This window comes from Phocoena phocoena, chromosome 9 (genome assembly GCF_963924675.1).
Source record: "Phocoena phocoena chromosome 9, mPhoPho1.1, whole genome shotgun sequence".
Classification (NCBI taxonomy): domain Eukaryota; kingdom Metazoa; phylum Chordata; class Mammalia; order Artiodactyla; family Phocoenidae; genus Phocoena; species Phocoena phocoena.
In genome coordinates this window covers 46,825,437-46,852,680 of record NC_089227.1, presented here as the reverse complement: position 1 = coordinate 46,852,680, position 27,244 = coordinate 46,825,437, and the positions used below count along the sequence as shown (strand labels likewise).

The 27,244-nt window shown below is 36.5% G+C and overlaps 1 protein-coding gene across 4 annotated transcripts in view; it reads left to right on the top strand.

Annotated features, from left to right (window-relative positions):
* The window catches only part of DYNC1I1 (dynein cytoplasmic 1 intermediate chain 1), a 338,242-nt gene extending 321,917 nt beyond the window's left edge, over positions 1-16,325 (top strand). For 2 of the 4 annotated variants that reach the window (XM_065884070.1, XM_065884068.1), the window contains one exon: positions 15,396-15,506. In XM_065884070.1, coding sequence (XP_065740142.1) covers positions 15,396-15,506 — 111 coding nt within the window. Of the gene's footprint in view, positions 1-15,395 lie in introns of all 4 variants that reach the window. The other 2 variants (XM_065884069.1, XM_065884071.1) reach the window with 2 other exon arrangements.
* The last annotated feature ends 10,919 nt before the right edge of the window (positions 16,326-27,244 follow it).

The window sequence follows — 27,244 nt, the reverse complement described above, 5'->3', positions numbered from 1 at the left end:
AGCTGCTGCAGGGAGTCCCGGCACAGTGCGCCCATGATCATGCCCTCCTCTCTTATGTACACTTGTCCTCCATGACTTTTAAGATGATGGTAGAGAGCAGTGGCTCGAATCCAGATTTACTGATGCAATTTATTATGAACTTCTGAAGGGGTAAACAGAGGATTGTGTATGAGCTCACTGAAATCACCAGATTGAGTCTGTCCATCCTTTTTTTTTTTTAATTTCTGGTACATTTAAATAGCGAAGGCATGAGTAATATCTCAAGGTCTACGACTGAAGAGGTAAAATACAAAACAGGTGTTTTCAGGTAGGCCACATGACGCTTTGTTTATATAGCATACATTTTTGGTTGTTTTATTTGAGCATTGTATCTGGAAAATATACTGTACACGTTTATTTTCACAGATAGGGGTCTATTTTCTTTGCAGAGCAGGTGCTTAACTCCCATTAGCGTAAATGGAAGTTCTGTGAATTCAGCGAAAGACAGAGAAGACCCCTTTTATTATTTGGCTATAATTTTAATTCTATTCATGCATCTTAAAAGTTACTTAAATAGATAGTGGTTGCATGCACCATTTAAATTTTCTAAGATCTAAACTTGAAAATGAGCCTAGCTCTTGAAGAAGTTTCCAGGATTTTGCTCCCCAAACTGTGGGATGCAATCTGTTTGTTTTGGAGCTGTATGATCCCATTAAATTAATTGAAAGATGGGTAAGATAACAAGTCAGAAATTAACTACAAATATAACCTGAAAAGGTTGAGTGTATTCTTCTTCAGAATACACTCACAGAGACCTGTTCATCATTGTTGGATTTTTAAAAATGATGTGTGAACACACATACTCTTAAGAATTAAAAATAAAAATTACTCACTGCTGTGGCTCTTTACCGAATAGCGAGCTTTTCTATATATATACATACGGAGCTGATTTTACCAGCACATGGGCCAGTGAGTATAGAATTATTCACGTGTCCTGATGATTGACAGTCAGCCTAGCTACCTGTCTTTCTTGCAGATGTGTTTCATAGAAAGCCCGTTGCCATTTTTAATGCTTCATTGCTGTCACACAGATGCAGCTGTCATAAATATCCCCTAACAACTATGCTTGCTGCTTATCTGAATTAGTTAGAATGCTGTTTGCAGCACCAGTTGTGAAAGAAGCAGTTTATCTTCCACCTCCTATTATTTCTTTTTCCATTAACCTCTTCTAGAGAAGACTGTTTTCAGTTGTGATGAATACTCGTAAGTTTCAAATTGGGATAAGTTTCAAAATTGGGATAAAATTCCCAAATCATTTCAGCCTAAAGTAGAATCTGAAAAATAAAATGGCAACTTAAAAACTAATTTGGGAGATGAATAAATCTTATCGGCCCAGCTTTATTTGCTTGGTAATCCCATTCACTAATTACCTAAGGAAATGTGTATTAATCTTTAAAGTTTAACCCTGAGCTTTGGCAACATTTCATGTAGCTTGTTTGATATGACTCTTTGGGGCCAAAAGAATGGCAGTCATTTTATTACAAATTTTAATAAGTAGAATAAATTTGACATATGTCAATGTGTTAAAAAGGCCTTGAAAATTTTTTAGAAAGGAAAAAGGCAGGAGAATACGAGAGATCAAATGCAACTGCTAAAACCGTAAGCATGAATTTAAATGTTCATTTTTTTAAAAGATTTATTTATTTAATTTATTTTTGACTGCATCAGATCTTAGTTGCTAAATGTTCATTTGAATATATTTTAAAGCTGAAATTAAAAATTAGAATGAAACGTTTACTTGGATTCCCAATAGGAAAAATGACCTATGCAATATACTTTAGAATGATGGTCAAGGTATAATAATGTAAGAGGACTATTAAAATGTGCCTCAAACCATTCTCATAGCCAGCTAGAATAAGAATAAAAGCAAAGAGATTCCATGAGCCATTTTCCTTGCAGCTTAAATAGCAGTTCTACGTAGGAGCACCTGATAAACTGGAAGTACTGGGAGTCAAAAAGGGTTTGAGCAAGACACAAAATAAATAACAATACACGTATGGTTTTTAAGTCGATTACACTGAGGCAATAATTGTTTGTTTTGTGGAACGATTTCATGTCTTCCAGTAGGACAGTGCCTACATCAGTTTTCCACAGGAATTTGTGCTCTAAATAATCCCCCTCCGTGGGGAAGGGGGGAATGCAGAACACAAAATAAGTTAAACTGAAATTTGGGGGTTGATTCAAATAAGAGTTCCTTAATGAAAAAGAACTGCACTGGAAATCAGTCGATTTGATTATTGTGCTCTATGAAAGCCATTATCCCCTGCTGATGACGAGCCTGATAGCATAGCTGAGCTCTGGGAGCCTCCAGAAGAGAAGGGCAGAGCTAGGCTCAGCTTACCAGAGTCCAGTTATAATCACCCAAAACACTTGTGTTTCTCATTAAATGAGTGTGGCCATAAGTTGCTAGACTCTTGAAGGTCTTTTAAGCAGTAGCGTATTCTTCAGTAGATAAACAATATTTTTATCTTTTGCTGATACTAAACACTTCTTTTGGTTTTTCCCTCCATTGCAAAGACTTTGGCATAAACTATTCTGTGATGCCACAATCCAGATAAAAACTGAAAATCCAGATACTTGGTTCTGCCAGTAATATCTAGATATTTGATGACATAGAAGCAAAACATTTGGGATTTTTCAACTGGACTTTTCAGTTTTTAACCTGAATTTTTATTATCATAGCCACAATCCTGTGCAGTTAAGTCAAAAGCACAAAGGCATATATTTGCATGGGCAGATTTGGGGTGCTAATAAATATAATTATATAAAATAAGCTACTTTGAAACCATATATTCATTTCCATGTCATAATAAATTATATTTGAAAAAATAATCTGATTAAAATAGACGATTATAATTTTAGTATTAACTTGATTTCTTCTAGGAAAAGTAGTGTAAAAAGAAAAGTGTTATTCCAATTAATGTTATAATTATCTTATAGTGAATGTAGTCACAGTGGCTTTTATTTTGATAATTACATAATAAAAGCCCATGATTAAACTAATTATTATATACATAGTGTGCTTATTCAGGTAGCATTAGTGTATAAAAATGGATTTAAATATATTTTCAAGCCACTTTTTTTCTGAATTGATAATACTTAATGACTTTTATATATTATGGAGTAGTTGATTAAGTGAAAACACTAATATCTAATTTTATAAAAACCAGAGTAATCTGCAATATTCAATGAAATTAATATATTCCCATTTTGGTGATAAATGGTCTTTGAATATAAACCTTCTGAAACAGGTATCAGTTTGTATAATTAATCATCTTTATGATTCTTCTGTGGTTTCAAACTGTCGTCTTCAATAGCAGTTTGGATTTTGAAGCAGTCATTAATTATAGTGTTAATTTTTTTTATGTCTAACAAAATTGTGTTTTAGAATTTCAAAACTGCTAAATTTTATCTTGAAAAATTACTGTTTAGAACGGTAGCCTCAAATCACAGCTTAGACCAGCCCGAGCATGAAGCTGCTTCCATCATATGTGAGTCTAGATTAACACTGGCCTGTATAGAAGTGAAGTTATTTGTTTCTTCTGCGAGTATGTGTGTTACTATTGGTATATCTAAAATAGAATATGAAATCAAATATCTGCCTATACATGTTGATGTATAAATATTTATATGCCATATAGGCTGGACTTGCAAAGGGAGGAAGTGAATGAATCATTCTATGCTACTTTCAAGGAAGGTCTGCATGAATTTTTGAGAATGTCAGCTATCAGAACATCTTTTCCATTTGAAAACATGAATTATTTATCAATCATTTAGGGAATGTCAGAGCTTAACATTGTAGAAGAAAGTTTGCACTCTTACTTTTTAGGCTGGCCGATAAAGCTGATCAGTGGTCCATTCCCCGAGCTCTTGGTCCTCATGGCCAGCCAGTACTTTCTCAACACTTACACAGGATCTTCTATTTTTATTTGTCTTGGCATTAAAGACCCTTAGGAAAAAACTGAACATCTTCTAGTATCCTAAGAACTGGGCACCCTTTGACTTAGGGGAAAAAATCAGTCTGGCAGCGCTCCTTGGGCTTATCACATTCCTCAGTAGCGTTTTTCTGATCTTTAGAGTGCCACATCCACAGAAACATAGGTACTTGCCAGTTGTCTATCTGAACAGGATAACCTGGCCTAGCACAGTGCCTGGTGCGTAACAGGCACTCAGTAAATAATTCGGTGAATGAATGTTTCACGTGTGAAAGTTGAAGGTTAAGGAAAAGCTTAATGGTGTGAAGCGTTCAGAGGGCAGCCTCCACGTTGGCTATAGATGAATGGACAGGAAAAATCCTTTAACTATATTTGCATGGTAAGAGATACATAGAACATATATTTAGAAAGAGTGCTTGTCCTTCCTCTCCAGTCTCTATCCCAGTCACTCTCCCCTCCTTTGCTTTTACCGTTTTTTTGTGTGGCTCCGGATGTGCAGGCTCAGCGGCCATGGCTCATGGGCGCAGCCGCTCCGCGGCATGTGGGATCCTCCCGGACCGGGGCACGAACCCACGTCCCCTGCATCGGCAGGCAGACTCTCAACCACTGCGCCACCAGGGAAGCCCCTCCGTTGCTTTTAAGAGTGAGCAGTTGGTCACTAGAGGTAACAGAGGTAAAAGAGGAACAGTTTATTCAAATAGTCGTCAAACCACTGGAAAAATGCTTCTTTTTCATTTTGCTTTTTTTGGACACTATAGATATGGTAAATCATGAACTACGTTATAAAAATACCTCTTTTATGCCCAAACATTCAGTAGGAGGGAATGACATTTCTTTTATTACCTTGGTAAATGTTTTTAAGATGTTTAGCAATAAGCCTTCTTTTTGTCAAAACTGCTTAGATGCAGTGGTTGCTAGAAATTTACTAGAAAACCTATAGTTAATATCAGAAAGAGAAAGGATATATGTTTAGTCAGCTGGTATGAGAGATCAGTTTGAGTAGCATATGCTTTTTCATTTCCCTGTCAGTTTCTTGATCTTTTGTGTTATGGACAAAGAATGGTAGTGAAGTTTAAAAAGTTTATTTTCCATTGTTGCCCATCAGCCAAAGTTTTTAGCAATTTTTTCCATCTTTTGGACAGAGAAATGATTGTTCTAAATAATAGAAAAATAATGCCAAAGACATTTCTAAAGAAAAGAGAGTGACAAGATTTTAAAACAGATGTGAACAAGGTCATCTTTAAGCCATAGTGAATTAACTCTTTTTCAGCTGTGTGGGTTCTTCCCCCCTCAGGTAAAAACTTCAGAATTTTGTCACGCTTCCCATGATGCTAAATTTTAACATGAAGAATAGTTCTAAATGTTCACTTTTTAAGAATAATGTTTAAAATTATTTCCTTCAGTGTTTGCTGGCTTATTGAAATTGATATAGACTCGTATTTGTTACTGTTTACTTTTGACTTTCATGTCCTAACTTAATTTTTTTCCTTAATTGGGTGGTAATGGATTTTTTAAAAGTATTGTTCTAACAAACATGCTATAAAAGTCAAGCACTCATTTAAAGATACTAGGAAGAGAACTTTAGCAGAAAGATCTCAAGCTTCATGGGTGGATAGAGGGTTCCCTTAGATGGGATTTTCAGAAAAAAGAAATTCTTTCTTAACCAAAAAATAATCAGATATCATCGGACTACCATAGGTAGTCTGATTTAGCATGATGCTAAATTTCACAGAAATTTTGACCTACTGACTGGTAACAGCAGATGCTACAGAATGGAGACTGACGTACCTTCTACTTTCTGGACTTCTCTAAATACTAAGTTACCACACAGTATATCTTTTCGTGGTGGAGCACTGTAGTATACTTATGCACTCTGTATACTGCGCTCTGTATACTGCATTCTGGCTTGGAATTTTGGTTCGTGGTTTCATCCATTGTTACCAGTGATGCTAGACTCTCCCAAGAGTTAAATACAGTGGAGCTTGGTCTCGTTCTGTTCTGGCGGCTGTTTCATTGCTTCCCTCTGTGTGTGTGGCAAAGGGAAGTGTCCTAAAAAATATAGGCTTCCTCTGAACACAAATGTGTGTTTGTACACCGGTAAGTTTGCAATCTCCTGAACTGGAGTGCCACTAACAGTTGTACTTTTTAAAAAGCTTTTAGAGCTTAGAAGGGTTTAGCAGTTGTTCTGTGGAAACCCATGTTCACGTCCACGGTTTCTTTAAATGCATTAGCAACAAGAACAACAGAATCAGTGTGCATTAAAGTGAAAGGTAATTCGTAAGATACCGTTTTAAAGAAAACTTTCGTTTTTAGGTTAATACAGGAGCTGAATTGTGTATCTCTTTGGAATCCATGGTTAACGTAATTGTCTCAGACTTTTTATTTTTAATGACTCCATTTAATTGAAAGATTACAAAGATGCTGCCGAACCACACATCCTGGAATATTCATCCTGAAACCTGGAGTCCTACTCATTTTAATTTGCTTGGTTTCTCAGATACGTTAAGCGTGGCATGCTGAAATTACAGAATGCCTTTCTGTCTTAATTATCCAAGATATTTTTAAAAAGTAACCTGCTTTTATACTAGGCAGTGCCTGAGACAGATACTTTTAACATAAAAAATACAGCATTGGGCTGGTAGGAGTTACTGCAGATAACGCAGCTATTTAAAATCAGCTGCTAGGTACTATAAACCCTTTAAAATTACTAACAAATGAGGGAGGCTTGACTGAGGACTGTTTAGAATGGTTAGCCATGTGCTCATAAAAAGGGACACATGCATGATATTTGTGCGCTTAACCCTGGTTATAAAAAGTCATTTGATTTTTATAACAGCATGTTCAGTGGTTACAAGGCCTTAGAACTTGAGCTAAAAATGTAGACTCCCACCATAGAAAGTGCCATGAAAAGGAAATAGCTTGGGCTTCCCTGGTGGTGCAGTGGTTAAGAATCCCCCTGCCAATGCAGGGGACACGGGTCTGAGCCCTGGTCTGGGAAGATCCCACATGCCGCGGATCAACTAAGCCTGTGCACCACAACTACTGAGCCAGAGCTCTAGAGCTCACGAGCCACAACTGCTGAGCCCACGTGCCACAATTACTGAAGCCCGTGCACCTACAGCCCATGCTCCACAACAAGAGAAGCCACCGCAATGAGAAGCCTGTGCACCACGACACAGTGTAGCCCGCTGCTGGCTGCAACTAGAGAAAGCCTGTGCATAGCAATGAAGACCCAATGCAGCCAAAAATAAATAAGTAAATTAATTTATAAAAAAAAGTTTTTTTTTAAATAGCTTGACAAAGCTGTATTGGTCATATTTGAAAAATGAAAAAGATGCATGTGTATATTTACAAGGAATAATTATACTTGGAATTTGATTTTTAAATTAACAAAACATCCTGACAGGATTTTTCTTGTGATCTGAAAGAACCCTTTCCCCACACCCAGTTCGTGAAACTCAGTCATACATTTAATAATAGCTATCTAGGAAATGATTTGTATGGGTTTTTAAGAAAGCAAATATGATCAAACATAAGGTGTACTTCTAAAAAATGCAGTGCTCTATGTAGGTGAAAAGAAGAAAATGGAAGAAAGAAAATAGGTAAGGAAGCAAAAAAAGAAAAAGAAAAAGGAGGAGAGGGGATTAACATTAAGAAGGAAAAATATAGGGTGAACAACATCATTTATCTGGGGTTTATAATGTGCCAAACACTGAGCTTAAGCTTTTTATATTTGGGGGGAGATCTTGTTTAATATTCACAATGGTCCTAGGAGTTAGTGGGAAATTCCTTTTTCTCACAAATGAAGTGAAGATGTTAAAACATACATTTCCTAAGGACACCCAGGAAATTATTGGCAGAGCTGTGAAAGAAACCATATCATCTGGGTGCTGTCTGAGGTGGAAAAAAGTCAACCCTGGCTCCATTCTCAAAATCTAGTTATCGTGCAATCTGTGCCTCCCTTTAGGTACACAAGGAGCCCAGGAAGCCCAGGCAGGACACCCAGTGGTTAGCCTAATTAGTTATTTGGGCATGGGGTAGGGCAGGATCTAAGGGCATCCTCCATTCCATTCAGGCGGGAGGAGGGTGGGGGGCAGACTCATGACACAGCCTCAGAACTAGGGGGATGAAGGGGGAGGATGAAAACGATCAATTTTCATGAATTTTTCCACAACTTTTGCACTTTTGCTTTTTATTTCTGACCTTTACATCTTCCAGGAATCTTAGAAGATTAAAAATATTTAGAATCTTTTAGCAGGTGACTCAAAACACATTACCTGCCATGGTATGCTGGCATTTCCTAAAGGGGTGAGGCTCCTGATTGCCCACACTGACATGCGGTAAGTTACATGGTCTTGAGCAAATCATTCAGCTCCCTGTCATTCTGTTTCCTGTCTGTCAGAGAGAGGTCTGCTTCTTAATGTCCTCACATAGCAAAATTTAGAATTAATTCTTAAAGCAAAACCACAAAAATGATATCGAATTGATACGTATGCCACTCACATATGTGATTTTTAGGAACATGTTCAATCTGAGTAACTGTTTAAAGAACAAGAATGCATGATTATTCTGTGTTGAACTCATAGTACTTTCTTCACTTAGATTACCTTTCTCATCCTCTCCACATCTCTTTTGATAAATGGGTCAGACACCATCATCCCCATTTTACAATTGAGGCAATGAGAGGTTAAGTGCCTGACCATGGCCAGTAACCAAGATGAAAGCAGGACTTAAGTTTCCTGTCCAAATCTAAGGTTCATTTTACCTCCTCCTTAGGGCCAAATTACTGCTTCAGAAACTACCTTTGGCCTTAGTTCCCTTGGCTGTAAATGTATGGTCATATCATATCTATAAGAGGCACTTACTCTTAGAGCTAAGATTTTGTTATCTCAGGAATCAGCTCCCTGAGTGCTTTTGGCACAAAAATGCTTTACACATTTGGCAAAAAGTTAGAAAACAGTCATCCAGTTGCGAAGGGGGGTGGTAAACTGGCGAGTGGTGAACCCTGGATGAAGCAGTAGAAGAATCTGAGTCACCTCTGACCTAGGATGTGGACGTTGGTGGATGAATCTGAAGCCCCAAAATGTTTCCAGATCCACTTTGACTCAGGACAATACTGGTCAATTTTATCGGGCCCTTTTTTATGGTAGTCCCTTGATATAACTATGGGCTATTTCCTTCACAGTGCTTCTCAAATATGTTTTTTAAGTTAATTGAAATTGTTCATCACCATTAGACACTTGTGAATATTCTTCCTATCAGAAATGTAAATTGTTTGAAAATTATTCTAAACTTATTTTCAGGGGGAAAAAATCCATAGTGATGGTCTAGATTTAGCCTTAATGCCTTGACAGAAACCTGAAGAGATGCTGAAGCCATGTCATTAACATGCCATTTGCTTCCCTGCTACTCGCTTGACACACAACACATACCAGGAAATGTTGCAGTTATCACTGTAAGAAGGTAAATTTTAGGTTACTCTACTCACTTTCTGAATATCAGTAAAGTTTAAAAAAAAAAAAACCTACGCCAGTATTCACACATTTTGACCTAAGAAAACACGGTAATTAATATTTATAGTCATCATATGCCAAAATGATTCATCACTGTATCTTTAGTCCTACCACAGTGCCTGCCATATAGCTGGTACTAAGTCCATGATGACTAAATCAGTACTGAATAGATATATATATGCTAGATAGAAGGGCATGACAGCAGTCTTTCTCTTAATCAAAGAAACGAGCAGAGTTTTTTATCCTACTTAATGATTAAGGTAAAATTGGATTAAAAGTCTCCTAGAGAAAGTTTCAGATGCACTTACGCTCATGAACTTCTTTTCTAGACATTTCTAATAAGAGAGAACCAGGTGAGAAGAGTCAGGAACTGCCAAGGGTAAGAAGGACGCAGTTCTGTCCAAACAGATGCTGTTTACAGCCAAAGATGTAAAATGAAAAAAGAGTGGTGGCCTTGTGTGTTCGGATACCTGTTTGGTCTTACCTACAAGTAATTCAGATGCCAAAAATTATTACTTTGGGTGTGGAAACAGCCCGTGAATACACATTCCCACATTCAAGCTACGATTATACTTAAAGTGCTTCCTGATGGTGATATTTAACTCTAAAAATGGGGCAGTGTGCACCTCACCTTCTAACATTACGATGATCTTGGATTGTTTTTATAGTCAGCTAGATGAAAAAGTGTGATAGGATGAGGTAGATAAATTTAAGTTTCTAGAAGCAGTTGTGTTCTCATCCTGTTCTAATCAAGAATTTTGTGTGTTTGAACCAAAACAAGCTAACTTTTCTGTGAAGTTTATGGTATTCTAGAGAGGAAAATGCTTGGCAGAGCAATTTAAAAAAGAAAACACAAACTTCTAATATTTTCCCCAACCTAAATGAAACTTTCACAGATCAAAAAGACATGTTAGAATACTGTGAAACATTTTGTGAGGGTGAATCTGTATTTTTAAGGACAAATATAGTACTATTATTTCCATCACCATGGAAAAGGTCAAATGTATTGCAGTAGTTCCACAGTAGGGTATAGTTTTATCAGAAACTTTTAAATTTGATAAAATTCATTCTTAGATTAATATATAGAAATCTGTTGCATTTCTTTACACTAACGATGAAATATCAGAAGGAGAAAGTAAAAATCCCATTTAAAATAGCATCAAAAATATAAAATACCTACCAGGAATCCCCTGGTGGTCCAGTGGTTAGGACTCTGTGGTTTCACTGCTGAGGGCCTGGGTTCCGTCCCTGGTCAGGGAACTAAGATCCTGCAAGCTGTGGGGTGCAGCCAAAAAAAAAAAAGTATATATATTTATTTTATATATATATATATATATATATATATATATATATATATATATATATATATAAAATACCTAGGGATAAACTTAACCAAGGAGGTGAAACACGTATATGCTGAAACCTATAAAACACTGATAAAGTGATTCAAAGAATGGAAAGCTATCCATGCTCTTGGATTAGAATATTAGAATTAATATTGTTAAATGGCCATACTATCCAAAGCAATCTACAGCTTTAATGCAATCCCTATCAAAATACCCATGACACTTTTCACAGAAGTAGAACAAATCCTAAAATTTACATGGAACCACAAAAGACCCAGAATTCTGAGGAAAAAGAACAAAGCAGGAGACATAACCCTTCCAGACTTCAGACTGTACTACAAAGCAATAGTAATCAAAACAGCATGGTATTGGCACAAAAACAGGCATAGATCAATGGAACAGAATAGAGAGCCTAGAAATAAACTCACACACTTACAGTCAATTAATCTGTGACAAAGGAGCCAAGAATATACAATGGAGAAAAGACAGTCTCTTCAACAAGTGGGGCTAGGAAAGCTGGACAACATGTAAATCAATGCAATTACAATATCCCTCATACCATATACAAAAACTCAAAATGGTTTAAAGAACTAAATATAAGACATGACACCATGAAACTCCTAGAAGAGAGCATAGACAAAACATCCTCTGACATAAATCACAGCAATATTTTCTTAGATCAGTTCCCCAGGGTAAAAGAAATAAAAGCAAATATAAACAAATGGGACCAAATCAGACCTAAACTTCTGTAACAGCCAAGCACAGCCTATGGAATGGGAGAAAATATTTACAAATGCTGCTACTGACGGGGGACTAATCCAAAACATACAAACGGCTCATACAACTCAGTATCAAAAAAACTGAACAACCCAATCAAAGAAATGGGCAGAAGACCTAAATAGACATTTCTCCAAAGAGGACATAGAGATGGCCAACAGGCACATGAAAAGATGTTCAAAATCCATAACTATTAGAAAAATGCAAATCAAAACCACAACTTGGTATTATCTCACACTGGTCTGAATGGCCATCATCAAAAAGGCAAAAAATACTAAATGCTAGGAGAGGGTGTAGAGAAAAGGGAAACTTCTTACACTGGTGGTGGGAATGTAAATTAGTGCAGCAACTACGGAAAACAGTATGGAGGTTCCTGAGAAAAAATAAAACTAGAGCTACCATATGATCCAGCAATCCCACACAGCAATCCACATACCCAGCAATCCTGGGTATATAGCTGGAAAAGATGAAAACTCTAATTGGAAAAGATACATGTACCCCAGTGTTCATTGCAGCACTATTTACAATAGCCAGGACATGGAAGCAACCTAAATGTCCACTGACAGATGAGTGGATAAAGAAAATGTGGTATAGATACACAGTGGAATATTACTCAGCCATAAAAAATAATGAAATAATGCCATTTGCAGCAATATGGACAGACCTAGACATTATTATACTAAGTGCAGTAAGCCAGAGAAAGATAAATATCATAATATCACTTATATGTGGAATCTAAAAAATGATACAAACGGATGTAGATACAAAACAAACAGACTGGCATAGAAAACAAACGTACAGTTACCAAAAGGGAAGATGGGGGTGGGAAGAGATATGTTAGGAGTATGGGATTAACAGACAGAAACTACTATATGTAAAATAGATAAGCAACAGACATTTACTGAATAGCACAGGGAACTACATTCAATACTTTGTAGTAATATAAAATAGAAAATAATCTGAAGTATATATAATTGAATCATTTTACAGCACACCTGAAACAATTTTTAACTCAACTATACTTCAGTTTTTTTAAAAAAACCTCAAAGATTTTACTTACAAAACCCTTTAAATTTTATGTTTTATTAATGGTAAATATTAAAATCACTACTTTGATTTCTTTAACAAATAAAGGAACGAGACTTCCAAAAGATTTGTCTTTGAAAAGTTAGATGTGCAACTTTATATGTCATCAGTGATACTCAGTTCTGTCCCAGACTGTATCCGGACACATATTCAACCCTTAATGTTTCATAATCTTTATTAGAGTTGTTTCTTAAGTCTTGCCGTTAACCACTACATGAAACTATGTAAACACATTGATCTGTTCTGTTTTAGTATATTGTTTCTATACATTGCTATCAATAAAACATTACATATGGTATCATATAGTAACTTAAATTTGTGCCATTTTAACCAATAATAAGTACAGTGTTACGTTTAGAAGCCAAACCCCTCGAGTATATCACTTTTACTAGTGAGATCTGCTTTTTTCCAATATTTAACGTTACGTGAAGTTACGAGGCAATTTAGATTTAACTTGATTCTCACCTTATATGAGAAAAAGTTGTTATCAGGATTCGCTTTTGTATCCTCTTGGGCTTTTTGGTTTGTTTTTGTGGCTCTTTCTGGGAGGGCTTGGTCAGGAGCTGGAGAAAAGACAAGAAAGAGTGGACCTATTCTTTCATATTAATATGTTGCCAGCCTTTTCCTGCTCATACTTTTTGTTAGCTCTTTGTATAATTTATTTTGAGGACTTCATTTCCCCAGTGCAGTATTTTGTAAAATTGAAGAGAAAAATGAAGAATAGTGGAGCATAGGAAAATAACACAAAGTAGAGAAAATGAACTGAGCAAAGGGGTAACAGTGCCATTCAAGACTGTTGTGAACTTGTGTCACTGTCTAAAAAGGAATTTGGATTCATTTCAATAACTAGGGAAGTACTTAACCTCAGACCTCACTCATATAACTAAATGAGAGTTCTTGTTATTACTCCGTTTCTCCAAATAAGAAATAATAAAGAAGTACAAAAAAAAAAGTTGTTAAAAGAAAAAAAAACTTACTTCTCCCACCTGTATATCATTTCCAGAATTAAATCCTTGAAACATTTAACCTCAGGACAGAGCACTAATTGAAGGACGGTACTTTGTAGGATGATGATGCCACCCTCCAATAAGTTGTCTTGGATAGATCGTATCTGAGGATATCATCAGCTGTAATAAAAATTTAAAGTTCTAGGGGCTTACCTGGTGGCACAGTGGTTGGGAATCCACCTGTCAATGCAGGGGACACGGTTCGAGCCCTGGTCCAGGAGGATCCCACATGCTGCGGAGCAGCTAAGCCCATGCACCTCAACTACTGAGCCTGTGCTCTAGAGACTGCGAGCCATAACTACTGAGCCTGCGCCACTGCTGAGGCCTGCATGCCTGGGGCCCGTGCTCTGCAACGGGAGAAGCCACCGCAACGAGAAGCCCACGCACCACAATAAAGAGTAGCCCCCGCTCACCACAACTAGAGAAAGCCCGCACACAGCAGCAAAGACCCAATGAAGCCAAGAATAAATTAAATTTAAAAAGTCCTAAATATCTGGCTTGATATAGTAAGAAATAAAGTTTAGATTTATTTGCTTTTTTATTTTGGAAAATGTATATTGACTGGGATAATTGTGTGTTATTAATGTTTATGGAATATATGGATAGCATGTGTAGCGCTGGTATCTGTAGATGGATTACGTCATCTTACAGGGTAGTCTTCCAAGAAAATGGCTGTACAGTCGAAACAAATTTTATTACATGAAAACCATTCAGGCTTGTACTTGATCCTGCTTCTCATCTTCAAATAATTCTTTTCTATTCCAAACACTTGCATGATACCTTTAAACAATTCATTTTTAGATGCCATGTAGAGAAATCATTATCCTTTAAAACACCTAACAAAAATCCATACATGCAGTTTGTGTCAGGTGGGGTGAATTTTCTCCTTACTGAACTGTGCACAGGAGAAGATACTTTGGGGAAATCTTATAATCCCTCTTTTTGGTGATTCAGTGTAGCAAACTGGCTAAGCATGTAATTACTGGAACCAGATGACATTGGCACTGATATTTGCTGGCTATGCAACCCTGGTAAGATGAGTTATCTTTCTGTGCCTCAATTTCTCCTTTTGTAAAATGTAAATGCTAATATTATCCTAAGTAGGATTGCTGTGAGGAATAAGTAGAATACATGTAAAGTACTTAGAGCAGAACTCTTGGTAAATCTTAGTTACTATTATTCATTGGCATCATCATACACGATCTTGCTGGAAAAGCCAAAATGTCATATTATAGTAGTAAGATTTCTCTGAATATGTAAGTTATACTCTTGTCATATATATAGTGGCACGTTGGCAACACTTTTTAGAAAAGGATCAATAGCATCGACTTAGGAAGACAATACCACCGTTATTTCAAATTCCTAGTAATGCAGTTTTTATTTGTCGTGTTCGCTGTAATTCTGGTCTTCTTACTGCAAGTGCTTTAACTTGGATACTGTATGAATTGTATAGTTTACATAAGTTTTTAATGTTTTATAAATCCCACCTGCGATTTTGCTTTTGAGAGTGACATCATTCTCCTAAATGATCAGTTTAAGAGCAATGCTTCAGAGATCTGATTCAAGGAAGACTATCTGATTTCCTTCCATTCCAAGGGAATCATCTGTTTCAAGAAGAACAGTCATGCAGGCTTCAAGGCTTTCAGCATGAAAGATACCTTGTTCACCATTTTCCGTTAATTTGTTTTGCAGCTTGCAGTTCCCCACAACGATGAGTGGACCCGATTTGCCAGGACCCTCGTGGAGATTCGTGCGAACAGAGCTGACAGCGAGGAGGAGGGCACCGTTGAGTTATCTGCCTAGTGGAAATGAGCCGTCCCCACCTTGACCTTCTAGAGCTCAGTATCTGCAGTCATCAAGTCCGCTTGTATTCAGTGTCCATTCAGTATCAGTATTGCCGTGACCGTTTGGGTGCCATGTTGTGCCAGCTTTGCTCCAAGTATTCCAGATGTATACTGTCCACCGACCTGAAATTCACCAGAGCATTTCTATCTTTATATTTCTGTCTCAAAAGTGGGGGTGGGGAGGTAGGAGCCTTCTTGCGTTGAGTTGTTGCCTTTTAACTGCTTAGTAGCTGTATTTAATAGCTGGAAACCTCTGGTTAAATTTGTGCTTACAGGCACTTCTGGCATAGTCCTATTAAATCCATATGAAGCCAGATATGATTAGGTGCAGATGTGGTGTCATGCTATGGTACAGGGCCAAAGACTTGAGATGTGGCGTTTTACACGGTGACTCACATTATGAATGGATTTACTAGAAGAACGTTGCTGCTCCTTATTTATTGTGGTGTGCTGCATGGAACATATTTATTTGAAAGCATTAAAATAAACGATCCTAGAGCATGTGCATAATGAGAGGACTGCATTGTCTCTCTGTTGCTGTTGAGGTTACAGTAAGTTCCAAATAACAATTACAGTATGCCGGTTCCACTGAGGACGTGAAATCTTTAGAGGTTTGTTGCAGTGAATGGAATGAATTTTAATGCCTATTATTTCTAGGTACTTTAACAATATTTCAAATATAGTTGATCATTGATATTTGTCATTCAAGCTAACCCAGTCAGACAAAAGTCTGTGGTTCCTAAATATGACACCAGTATTGCCAATAAAACGTTCCAAACCATGTCTGCTCCAGTGTGGATAAATCCTTTGCTTGGGAACTGCCTGATTAAAATTCTGCTGTGGCCAGTGGGTAGGGGAGATATATTAGGGCCGTGTTAAAGATTGATAATGAATTTATAGGCAGCCAACCTGGCTGGACTTAAACCAAGACTCTGGTTTTATTTTTATGAAGGAACGTGTGTGCTATTTCTGGAAAGCGTTTTCTTGTCTCCTTCACCAGAGCCACTCTCACCCAAAGACTATTTCAAGTGTTGGGAGTAGGAAGAACAGGTTAAGATGAACAAATACCAACTGTTCGACACATTTCATTATTTTTTAATTTATACCAGAAAACTACGTTTATTACTGTTGGACTAGGAAATATGTCTAAACAACTTTATAGGATTTTGTTTTTTCAGAAGGTCATTTCTTGCCTAGAGAGAATGAAAATAAATAGTGGCTGAGTCATGAAAAACATTTGAAGACAGTCTTTGGCTTTTTAGGAAGAGAATTTCCATGGTGCTTTGTTGGTAGGGATTCCTTGAACTATGAGATTTCTTTTAATTTTGAAATAATGATATGCTTTTCTCTTAAGTGCTATACAGTGTGTTAATATTGAAACTTTAAAAACATTAAATTTTTAAAGCTAAAATATGAGTATCTAAAATAGGTTTAAAAGCAACCCAATGAGACAAAAGACCTGTACTCTGAAAACAATAAGACACTGATTAAAGAAATCAAAGATGACCCAAACAGATGGAGAGATACACCATGTTCTTGGATTGGAAGAATCAGCATTGTCAAAATGACTATGCTGCCCAAGGCAATCTATAGATTCAGTGCAATTCCTATCAAATTACCAATGGCTTTTTTCACAGAAATAGAACATTTTTTAATTTGCATGGAGACACAAAGGACACCCTAATAGCCAAAATAATCTTGAGAAAGAAAAACAGATCTGGAGGAATTAGGCTCCCTGACTTCACACTATACTACAAAGCTACAGTCATCAAAACAGTATCATACTGGTGCAAAAACAGAAATATAGATCAGTGGAACAGTATAAAAGCCCAGAAATAAACCCATGCACCTATGGTCAATTAGTATATGACAAAGGAGGCAAGAATATACAATGGAGAAAAGACAGTCTCTTCAATAACCAGTGCTGGGAAAACTGGACAGCTACATGTAAAAGAATGAAATTAGAACATTCTCTAACAGCATACACAAAAATAAAGTCAAAGTGGATCAAAGACCTAAATGTGAGGCCAGACACTGTAAAACTCTTAGAGGAAAACAAAGGCAGAACACTCTTTGATATAAATTGCAGCAACATCTTTTTGGATGCACCTCCTAAAGTAATGGAAAAAAATAAATGGGACCTAATTAAACTTAAAAGCTTCTGCACAGCAAAGGAAACCATAAACCAAATGAAAAGACAGCCTACAGACTAGGAGAAAATAGTTGCAAATGACGTGACTGACAAGGAATTAGTCTCCAGAATTTACAAACAGCTCATGCAGCTCTATGTCAAAAGAACAACCCAATCAAAAATGGGCAGAAGATCTAAACAGACATTTCTCCAAAGAAGACATACAGATGGTCTAAAAACACATGAGGGACTTCCCTGGTGGTCCAGTGGTAAAGAATCCGCCTTCCAATGCAGGGGATGTGGGTTTGATCCCTGCTCAGGTAACTAAGATCCCACATGCTGTGGGGCAACTAAGCCTGCACGCCGCAACTAGTGAGCCTGTGCACTCTGGAACCCGCATGCCACAACTAGAGAGAAGCCCAGACACCACAACGAAGAGCCTGCCTGCCTCAATGACAGATCCCACATGCCGCAATGAAGATCCCACGTGCTATAACTAAGACCCAATGCAGCCAAAAAACAAAAAACCAAAAAAAAAACAAGCAAACAAAAAAACAAATGGCTAATCTTAAGAAAAGCACATGAAAAATGCTCAACATTAATTATTAGAGCAATGCAAATCAAAACTACAGTGAAGTATCACCTCACAGCAGTCAGAATGGCCATCATCAAAAAGTCTACAAACAATAAATGCTGGAAAGGGTGTTGAGAAAAGGGAACCCTCCTACACTGTTGGTGGGAATGTAAACTGGTACAACCGTTATGGAGTACAGTATGGAGGTTCTTTAAAAAACTAAAAATAGAGCTACCATATGATCCGGCAATCCCACACCTGGGCCTATATCCAGAGAAAAACATGGTTCGAAAAGATACCTGCACCCCGATGTTCGTTGCAGTACTATTTACAATAGCCAGCATATGGAAGCAACCTAAATGTCTATCGATGGACATTTAGAGAAATAGAAATAGATAAAGAGAGAAATGAAGAAGATGTACTAATACACAGTGGAATATTACTCAGCCATTAAAAAGAATGAAATAATTGCCATTTGCAGCAACACGGATGGACCTAGAGATTGTCATACTGAGTGAAGTCAGACAGAGAAAGACAAATAAATCGCTTTTATAGTGGAATCTAAGAAAAGGGTATAAATGAACCTATTTACAAAACAGATATAGAGTCACAGATGTAGAAAGGTTACCAGGGGGTAAGATGGTGGGAGAGCTAGATTGAGATTGACATATACACACAACTGTATAAAACAGATAACTAATAAGGACCTACTGTATAGCACAGGGAACTCTACTCAATACTCTATAATGACCTATATGGAAATAGAATCTAAAAAAGAGTGGATATATGTATAAGTGATTCACTTTGCTGTACACCTGAAACAACACTGTAAATCAACTATACTCCAATTAAAAATAAAAAAAGAGCTACCATATCATCCTGCAATCCCCTCCTGGGCATATCTCCAGAGAAAACCATAATCCAAAAAGGTACCTGCACCTCAATGTTCATTGCAGCACTATTTACAATAGCCAAGACATGGAAGCAACCAAAATGTCCATTGACAGAGGAATGGATAAAGAAGATATGGTACATATATACAATGGAATATTAGCCACAAAAAAGAATGAAATAATGCCATTTGCAGCAACATGGATGGACCTAGAGATTATCATATTAAGTGAAGTAAGTCAGAGAAAGACAAATATCATATTGTATTTCTCATATGTGGAATCTAATTTTTTAAAATGATACAAATGAATTTATTTACAAAACAGAAACAGACTTATGGTTATTAAAGGGGAAACGTGGTGGGGAAGGGATACATCAGGAGCGTGGGATGAACAGACACACACTACTACATATAAGATGGATAACCAACAAGGACCTACTGTACAGCACAGGGAACTCTACTCAGTATTCTGGGATAACGTATATGAGAAAAGAATCTAAAAAAGAATGAATATATGTATATGTATAACTGAATCACTTTGCTGTACAGCAGAAACTAATACAACATGGTAAATCAACTATACTCCAGTAAAATTTTTTTAAAAAGCAATCCAATGAAAAGTACTGGGGAAAAATTTTTCTCAAACATATGCTAAAGAACCTTAGAACAAATCAATAAGCCATGAGCTGTTATAGACCAAAGTCTGAATGATTCAATGAGTGAGGACTATGAAAAGTGCTAAGGCCAGTCACTTGTAGTAGGCACATGAAGAATTATAAGAGCTTGTATATCCCACCATGGTAGCTAGTCTCCAAGATAGTCTCCCACTTCTTGTGTGGTGTTTTCCCATCGTGAACCTTGTGTAATGACAGAATATGGGGGAAGTGATGCTATGTGGGGTTCACGACAAGGTTATATGAAGACATAGCTTCCTTCTGGGTCTCTCGGCACACTCACTCTTAATTCCCCAAGCCACTGTGTAAGAAGGGCAACTACCCTAAGACCTCTAGAAGGTACAAAGGCCTAAGCTCATCACAGAGTGGCCATGTGGATATAGAGAAAGATATCCAGCCAGCCCACAGCCATTCAAGTTCTTCCAGCTGATGTCCCAGATGGAATGTGGTAGCCATGACAATTTGCCTGTAAGATCTCTTGTTGCAAAGAACATAATTGACTGACAGCTCCAGCTGCTTTGCTCTAAAATCCACCAGCATGTTTGACCAAAGTCATGCTTCTCAGCCAAGCCTGAGCATACCAGGGATAGTAAGGCAGGCCTGTTCCTGGGAGATGTAAGAGTCCTCTGAGGAGAACTCAGAGGAGTACTCAAGGACTCCCTGCCAGCATTGCTAAAACTTTCTCGGAACTGTACTTCAGTCTAAGACTAATCTTTCCTTTCCTTTCCCTTCCCTCCTTTCCTTCCCTCCCTCCCTTCTTTCCCTCTCACCTTCTTAGGGTCAGATTGACACCACTCTCTGATGGCTCTCCCAGCATAACCTGGCTGGGGACATGTGACCTATTAGGGAGTAAAGAGGCTAGACACCAAGAGTTACAAGAATTAGCATGTGCCATTAGGGGCCAGGATATGGTCTAACTTAGGCAATGTTCCATGTACACCAGAAAAAATGTGCATTCTCTGTATGTTGGGTATGTAGTTCTAAAACTGTCAAATAGATTAAACTGGCTGAGAGTATTGTTTCAATCTTCTATAATCTTACTGTTTTCTATGTATTCTATCAGTGACCAAGAAGGAGATATTAAAATATCCACTTATGGTTTTGAATTTGCCTACTTGTTCTTTAGTTCTCTCCATTTTTATTTTTGCATTTTGAAGGTCTGTTACTAGGTACATACATATTAAGTTTATTATATCTTCTTAATAAACTGACCCTTTTATTATTATGAAATTTCCCTCTAGTGTTTCATTTCAGCCCGAAGGGCGCCCTTTAGCATTTGTTGTAGGGCAGGTCTGCTAGGATAAACTTTCAGCTTTTGCTTATCTGGGAAAGTCTTAATTTCTCCTTTATCTCTGAAGAGTAATTTTGTCAGAAGTTGAATTTTTCATTGACAAAATTTTTTTTTTCCTCAGCTGTTTGAGTATCTCATCCCACTGCCTTTTGGTCTCTGTTTCCAGATAAAGTGAGTTGCTTCTTTCTTGTAACTTTTTTTTTTCTTTTGCAGTACATGGGCCTCTCACTGTTGTGGTCTCTCCCGTTGCGGAGCATAGGCTCCGGACGCGCAGGCTCAGCAGCCATGGCTTACGGGCCCAGCCGCTCCATGGCATGTGGGATCTTCCCAGGGCACGAACCCGTGTCCCCTGCGTTGGCAGGTGGACTCTCAACCACTGTGCCACCAGGGAAGCCCTTTCTTGTAACTTTTAAGATTCCTTCATCAGCTTTGGATTTTGACAGTTTGATTATGATGTGTTTAGGTGTGGATCTCTAAGTTTTTCCTACTTGGATTTCATGGAATTTCTTGAATGGATAGATTAATGTTTCTCATCAAATTTGGGAAAATTTTAGCCATTATTTCTTCAAGCATTCTTTTTACTCTTTCTCTGTCTCCTTCTAGTACTTCCATTGTGTGTATGTTGGCATGCATGATGGTGTCCCACAGGTCTCTTAAATTTTCTATCTTTTTTCTTTTTGTTTTTTGGACTGCATACTTTCAATTGATTCATGTTTTCTTCTGCCTATTCAAATCTGCTATTGAGCTCCCTACTGAAATTTTCATTTCATTTATTGTGCTTTTTGACTCCAAAATGTCTATATGGCTTCTTTTTATAGTATCTATCTATTGATATTTTCTATTTTGTGAGACATCATTTTCATACTTTCCTTTTGTTCTTTTTTTAATTTTTTTAAAAAAATTTTAATTTATTATTATTTTTAAAATATTTATTTATTTGGCATCGGGTCTTAGTTGTGGCATACGGGATCTTCATTGCGGCATGCGAGATCTTTCGTTGTGGTGCACGGGCTTCTCTCTAGTTGTGGCACACAGGCTCCAGAGCACGCGGGCTCAGTAGTTGTGGCATGTAGGCTTAGTTGCCCCGCAGCATGTGGGATCTTAGTTCCCCAACCAGGGATCGAACCCACGTCCCCTGCATTGGAAAGAGGATTCTTAACCACTGGATGACCAGGGAAGTCCCCTCCTTTCGTTCTTTAGACATGGTTCCCTTTAATTCATTGAGTATATTTATAATAGCTGATTTAAAGTCTTTGTCTAGAAAAATCCAATATCTGGGCTTTCTCAGGCAGTCTCTATTGACTTTTTCCCATTGTATATGCCATACTTTGTTATTTTTTTGCATGTGTACTTTTTTGTTGTTGAAAACTTAATATTGTAATATATCCAGTAATTATAATACTGTAATGTGCAACTCTGGAAATCAGAGTTTTTCCCTCCACAGGATTTATTGTTGTTGCTGCTTATTTTAATTGTTGTTTATTTACCAGATTTTCTGAACTAATTCTGTGCAGTCTGTATTCTGTGTATGTGCAGCCTCTGAAGTCTCTGTTAATTTAATGTTTAGCTAATGATTGGCTCCTTACATGCCTGGAGCCAAAAAACTCTTCTAGTCTATGGCAAAGGACTCTGTATGTCTCTCTGTTGAGGTGCATCGTCACCTATCAGCCAGGCGGTTTACAATTCTGCATTGGCCTTCACTTCCGTTTTCTACAGAGCCTCAATGTCAACAGGAGGTGAGATCTTAGGGCCTTCTTAGGACTTTCCTGAGCATGTGCACAGTTCTGAGTATGTGTGTGTGTGTATTTGTCCAGAATCCCAGGGCTATGTCAGAGCTATTCATAGCCCTCAAAGATCTCATTCCCTAGCCTGTCCTCTCAAGTTTTTTGTTAGTCTATTGATTGTCTTAACTCTTATTACCTCAGCCAGAAGCAACTAGGATATCAGCCTGTGAATGTTTTGGACAAATATCCCCGCATCAGGAAGCAGCCTTAGTACTACACCAGTTCCAAGTTAAGTGCAATAAAGACACGTATTTTGTCTACCAGGGAGGAACCAGACAGGTCAGAACAAATAATTAGAATCCTTTGTGAATGAAGTACTTTCTGCTTCCTGTCGTACTGGAAATGTGAGCTGTTATTTTCAGAGCTGCTGCTGGACTACAGAGGGGGGGATGGGACTAGAGTAAGTTAAAATGACACAAAGTTCATGATTCTTTCAGAGAATCCGGGTTGTTCTTCAGTCAGTGTTCCCTTAGTTGATGCAAGTCTTTGGTTAATTTCCAGAGTTCAAGAACTAGAGTTGATTTTGACTTTCAGCTCGTTTTTTTATTGCTTTTATGGAAGGGCAGAATTTGGAGTTTTTTACTTTGCCATTTTGGCTGATGTCATTCCCACCCTTTTACTTTTAATCTTTTTAAGTCTATATATTTGAAGTGTGTTTCTTGTAAACAGCTTAAAGTTGGGTCCTTCTTTCTTTTTTTTTTTAAAAAATACAGTCTAATAATCTCTGCCTTTTAATTGGAGGATTTAGTCCATGTACAATTAATGTAATTTTTGGCACGGTTAATTTTTTATTTTGTATTAGTAATTGTTTTTTATTATTTATTTATATTTTTTTTAGTAATTGTTTTTTATTGATCCCATTCATTCTTTGTTCTTCTATTCTTCCCCTCTGCCTTCTTTTTGATGGTCCAAATAATTCTTAGTATTGCATTACAGTTCATCTATTGACCTTTATTCTTTTTAGTGGTTTCACAAGAATGCAGTATGCATGTTTAACTACTAACAGACTACCTTCAAATGATGTAACAGAATAATACATTTACCTTCTCTCTGTCCTTTGTTCCTGTGTTGTGATGTCTTTTACTTCTGTACTTACTATAAATCCCACAATACACTATTATTTTTGCTTCAGTGAATAGTGTTTTATGAATTAAAAGTATTTATAAAATAAAGATAATTCTAAAAGGTTTTAAAAACTACTTACTTTCACATTTTTCTTTTCTGGTTCTTTTCATTTCTTTCTGGAGATCTGGGCTTTCCATTTCATGTTATCTCTCTTCAACCAATGAAATTCTTTTGGCATATCCAGTAGTAAGATTCTGCAAGAGAATAATTTCAGTTTTTGTGTGTCTAAATATGTCTTTATTTTGCCTTTATTTATGAAGTTTTTTTTTTTGGATATAGAATTCCAATTTGACAGTGCTTTCTTCATTAAGAATGTTTTCTAAAATCTTGACTCATCTAAAATATTTTTGCCTAATCCAAGGCAAAAATAGAACTTTTTGACAGATAAAGATTTTCTATGTTTTCTTATGAAATATTTATAGTTTAAACTCATATTTATGTGTATGATGCATCTTTAATTAATTTTGTGTATGGTGTGGTTGTGGGCTAAGGTTAATTTTTATGTATATGCATAGTTAATTTTCCAGCAACATTTGTAGAAAAGACTGTTATTTCCCCATTTTTTAAATATTTAAAATGTTATTTTCAGATACTGTTGGTAGTATATAGAAATACAGTGGATTTTTATATACTGACTTTGTATCTTGTGGTGTTGCTAAATTCATTTACTACTTCTAATAAATGTTATGTAGATTTCTTTAAATTTTCTTCATATGCAGTTGAATACTGTTCTACTTCTTTTTCCCCAGTGTATTTATTTATTTATTTCTTACCATGTTGCATTGCCTAGGGCATTGAATCATTCACGTAAAGTATCATATTAGCTATAGCTTTTTTTTTTTTTTTTGTAGATCCCCTTTATCAGATTACATTTCTTTTTATTTCTGGCTTGTGAGTTTTTTTTTTTAAATGGGTGTTGAATTTTTCCAAATTCTTTTTCTGAATCTAATTTAAATAATCATGATTTTTCTTTTTAATCAGTATAGTATATATTTTTTTAGTGTTATACCTAACTTACATTCTGGTGATGAACCGTATTTGGTCATAAGGGATTGTCCCTTTTATGTGCATCTAGGCTTGGATTTTTCTTTGGGACAAGATTTTTTAACTAAGAATTTGATTATTGAAATAGAGGCAGTAACAATATCTCTTTTTCAGTGACTTTGCTAGTATACATCTTTCAAGAAATCTATTTCATCTATGTAGTTTAATTTATTGGCATAAATTTGTTCACAGAATTCCCTTTTAATCACATTAGTTGGTTTTTTTTTTTTTTTAGTTGTTATTTTTGTTGTTTTGTTTTTGTTTTTTCTGATCAGTCTTATTAGTGTTTTCTAAATTTGGGGATTTTTTTAAAGAAACATTTTCATCTTACTGTTTTTTTCTATTGTTTTCCTGTCTTCTATCTCATTGATTTCTGCTTTTTATTATCTTCTGCATCTTTGGGGTTTAATTTGCTCTTCTTTTTCTTGCTTTAAGGTGGAAAATGAGATAATTGTTTGAGACCTCTCATCTTTTCTAATGTAAGCACTTAATAGTATATATTTCCCTCTAAGCACTGTTTTAAATGCATTGTAAAATATTTTTTTCATTGTAAAATTTTTGATATGTTGTATTCTTCTTTTCATTTAGTTTAAAATATTTCCTAATTATCCTCGTGATTTCTTCGTAGACTCAAGTGTTGTTTGGAACTATATATTTTTCAGATATATAGGGAATTTCCAAGTATCTTTTTTTTTAATTAATTAATTTTTATTTTGGGCTGCGATGGGTCTTTGTTGCTGTGCGCGGGCTCTTCTCTAGTTGCAGCAAATGGGGGCTACTCTTTGTTGTGGTACACAGGCTTCTCATTGCGGTGGCTTCTCTTGTTGCCGAGCACAGGCTCTAGGCGTGCGGGCTTCAGTAGTTGTGGCATGCGGGCCTCAGTAGTTGTGACTCGTGGGCTCTAGAGCACAGGCTCAGTAGTTGTGGCGCACGGGCTTAGTTGCTCTACAACATGTGGGATCTTCCCGCACCAGGGATCAAACCCGTGTCCCCTGCATTGGCAAGTGGATTCTTAACCACTGCGCCACCAGGGAAGCCCCTCCAAGTATCTTTTAGTTATTCCTTTCCAGTTTGATTCTGTCATGGCCAGAGAAGGTAATGTGTGTGACTTCAATCCTCTTAAGTTTATTGAAACTTGTTTTATGGCTCAGATTATAGTTAATCTTGGCAAAATTTATCGTGTACTTAAGAAGAATGTGTATTCTGCTGATGTTGAATGGAGTGTTCTATAAATATGAATAAGGTCAATTATTTGATAAATTTGTTCAGGTCTTCTATATACTGTAGATTTTCTACCTGTTATATCAAGAGGAGTGTGTTGAAATTTGGAAGTAAAATTGTGTGTTTCTTCTATTCTTTAATTTTGTTAGTTTTTGTTTCATGTATCTGAAGCACTGTTATTAGGTACACATACATTAAGGATTTTGTGTCTCTGTGATAAATTGACATCTTTATCGGTATGAAATATTCTTCTTTATCCCTACTACTAGTTCTCTTTCTAAAATATACTTTGGCTGATATCAACATAGCCTACTCTAGCTTTTTTGAAATTTGTGATTACATGGCATATCTTTTTCTGTCAAGTTACTTCCCATCTATCTGTGTTTTTATATTTAAAGTGAGTTTCTTTAGATAGCATATAGGTGGGCCTTGCTTTTTTTTTTTTCCCCTCAAATCTGATCTCTACCTTTTAATTGGAGTGATTAGGCCATTTGCAGTTAATGTAATTATGAATATGGTTAGGTTTAAGTCTACCATCTTGCTCTTTTTTATTTACTCCATCTGTTTTTTTATTTCTTTTTTCTTCTTTTCCTGTCTTCTTTTGGATTTTTCTTTTTTTAAGGTTTCCACTAATGTCTTATTAACTAAATCTGTTTGGTTTTCATCTTCTAGTGTGCTCTGGGGTTTACAACATACATCTTTTACTTACTACACTTTACCTTCAGATAATAGTATACTACTTCATGTATAGTAGTAGTAGAGCTTTTTGACAGTGTATTTTCATTTTCCTTTCTTCTTTTTTGTGCTGTTATTGTACATTTTACTGCTATGTATGCTATAAAACTCACAATACATCATTACTGATTTTGCTTTAAAGACTCAATTATCTTTTAAAGGAATTAAAAATAAAAAATAGTTAATTATCCATTTATTTTCAATTCTGGAACTCTACATTTATTTG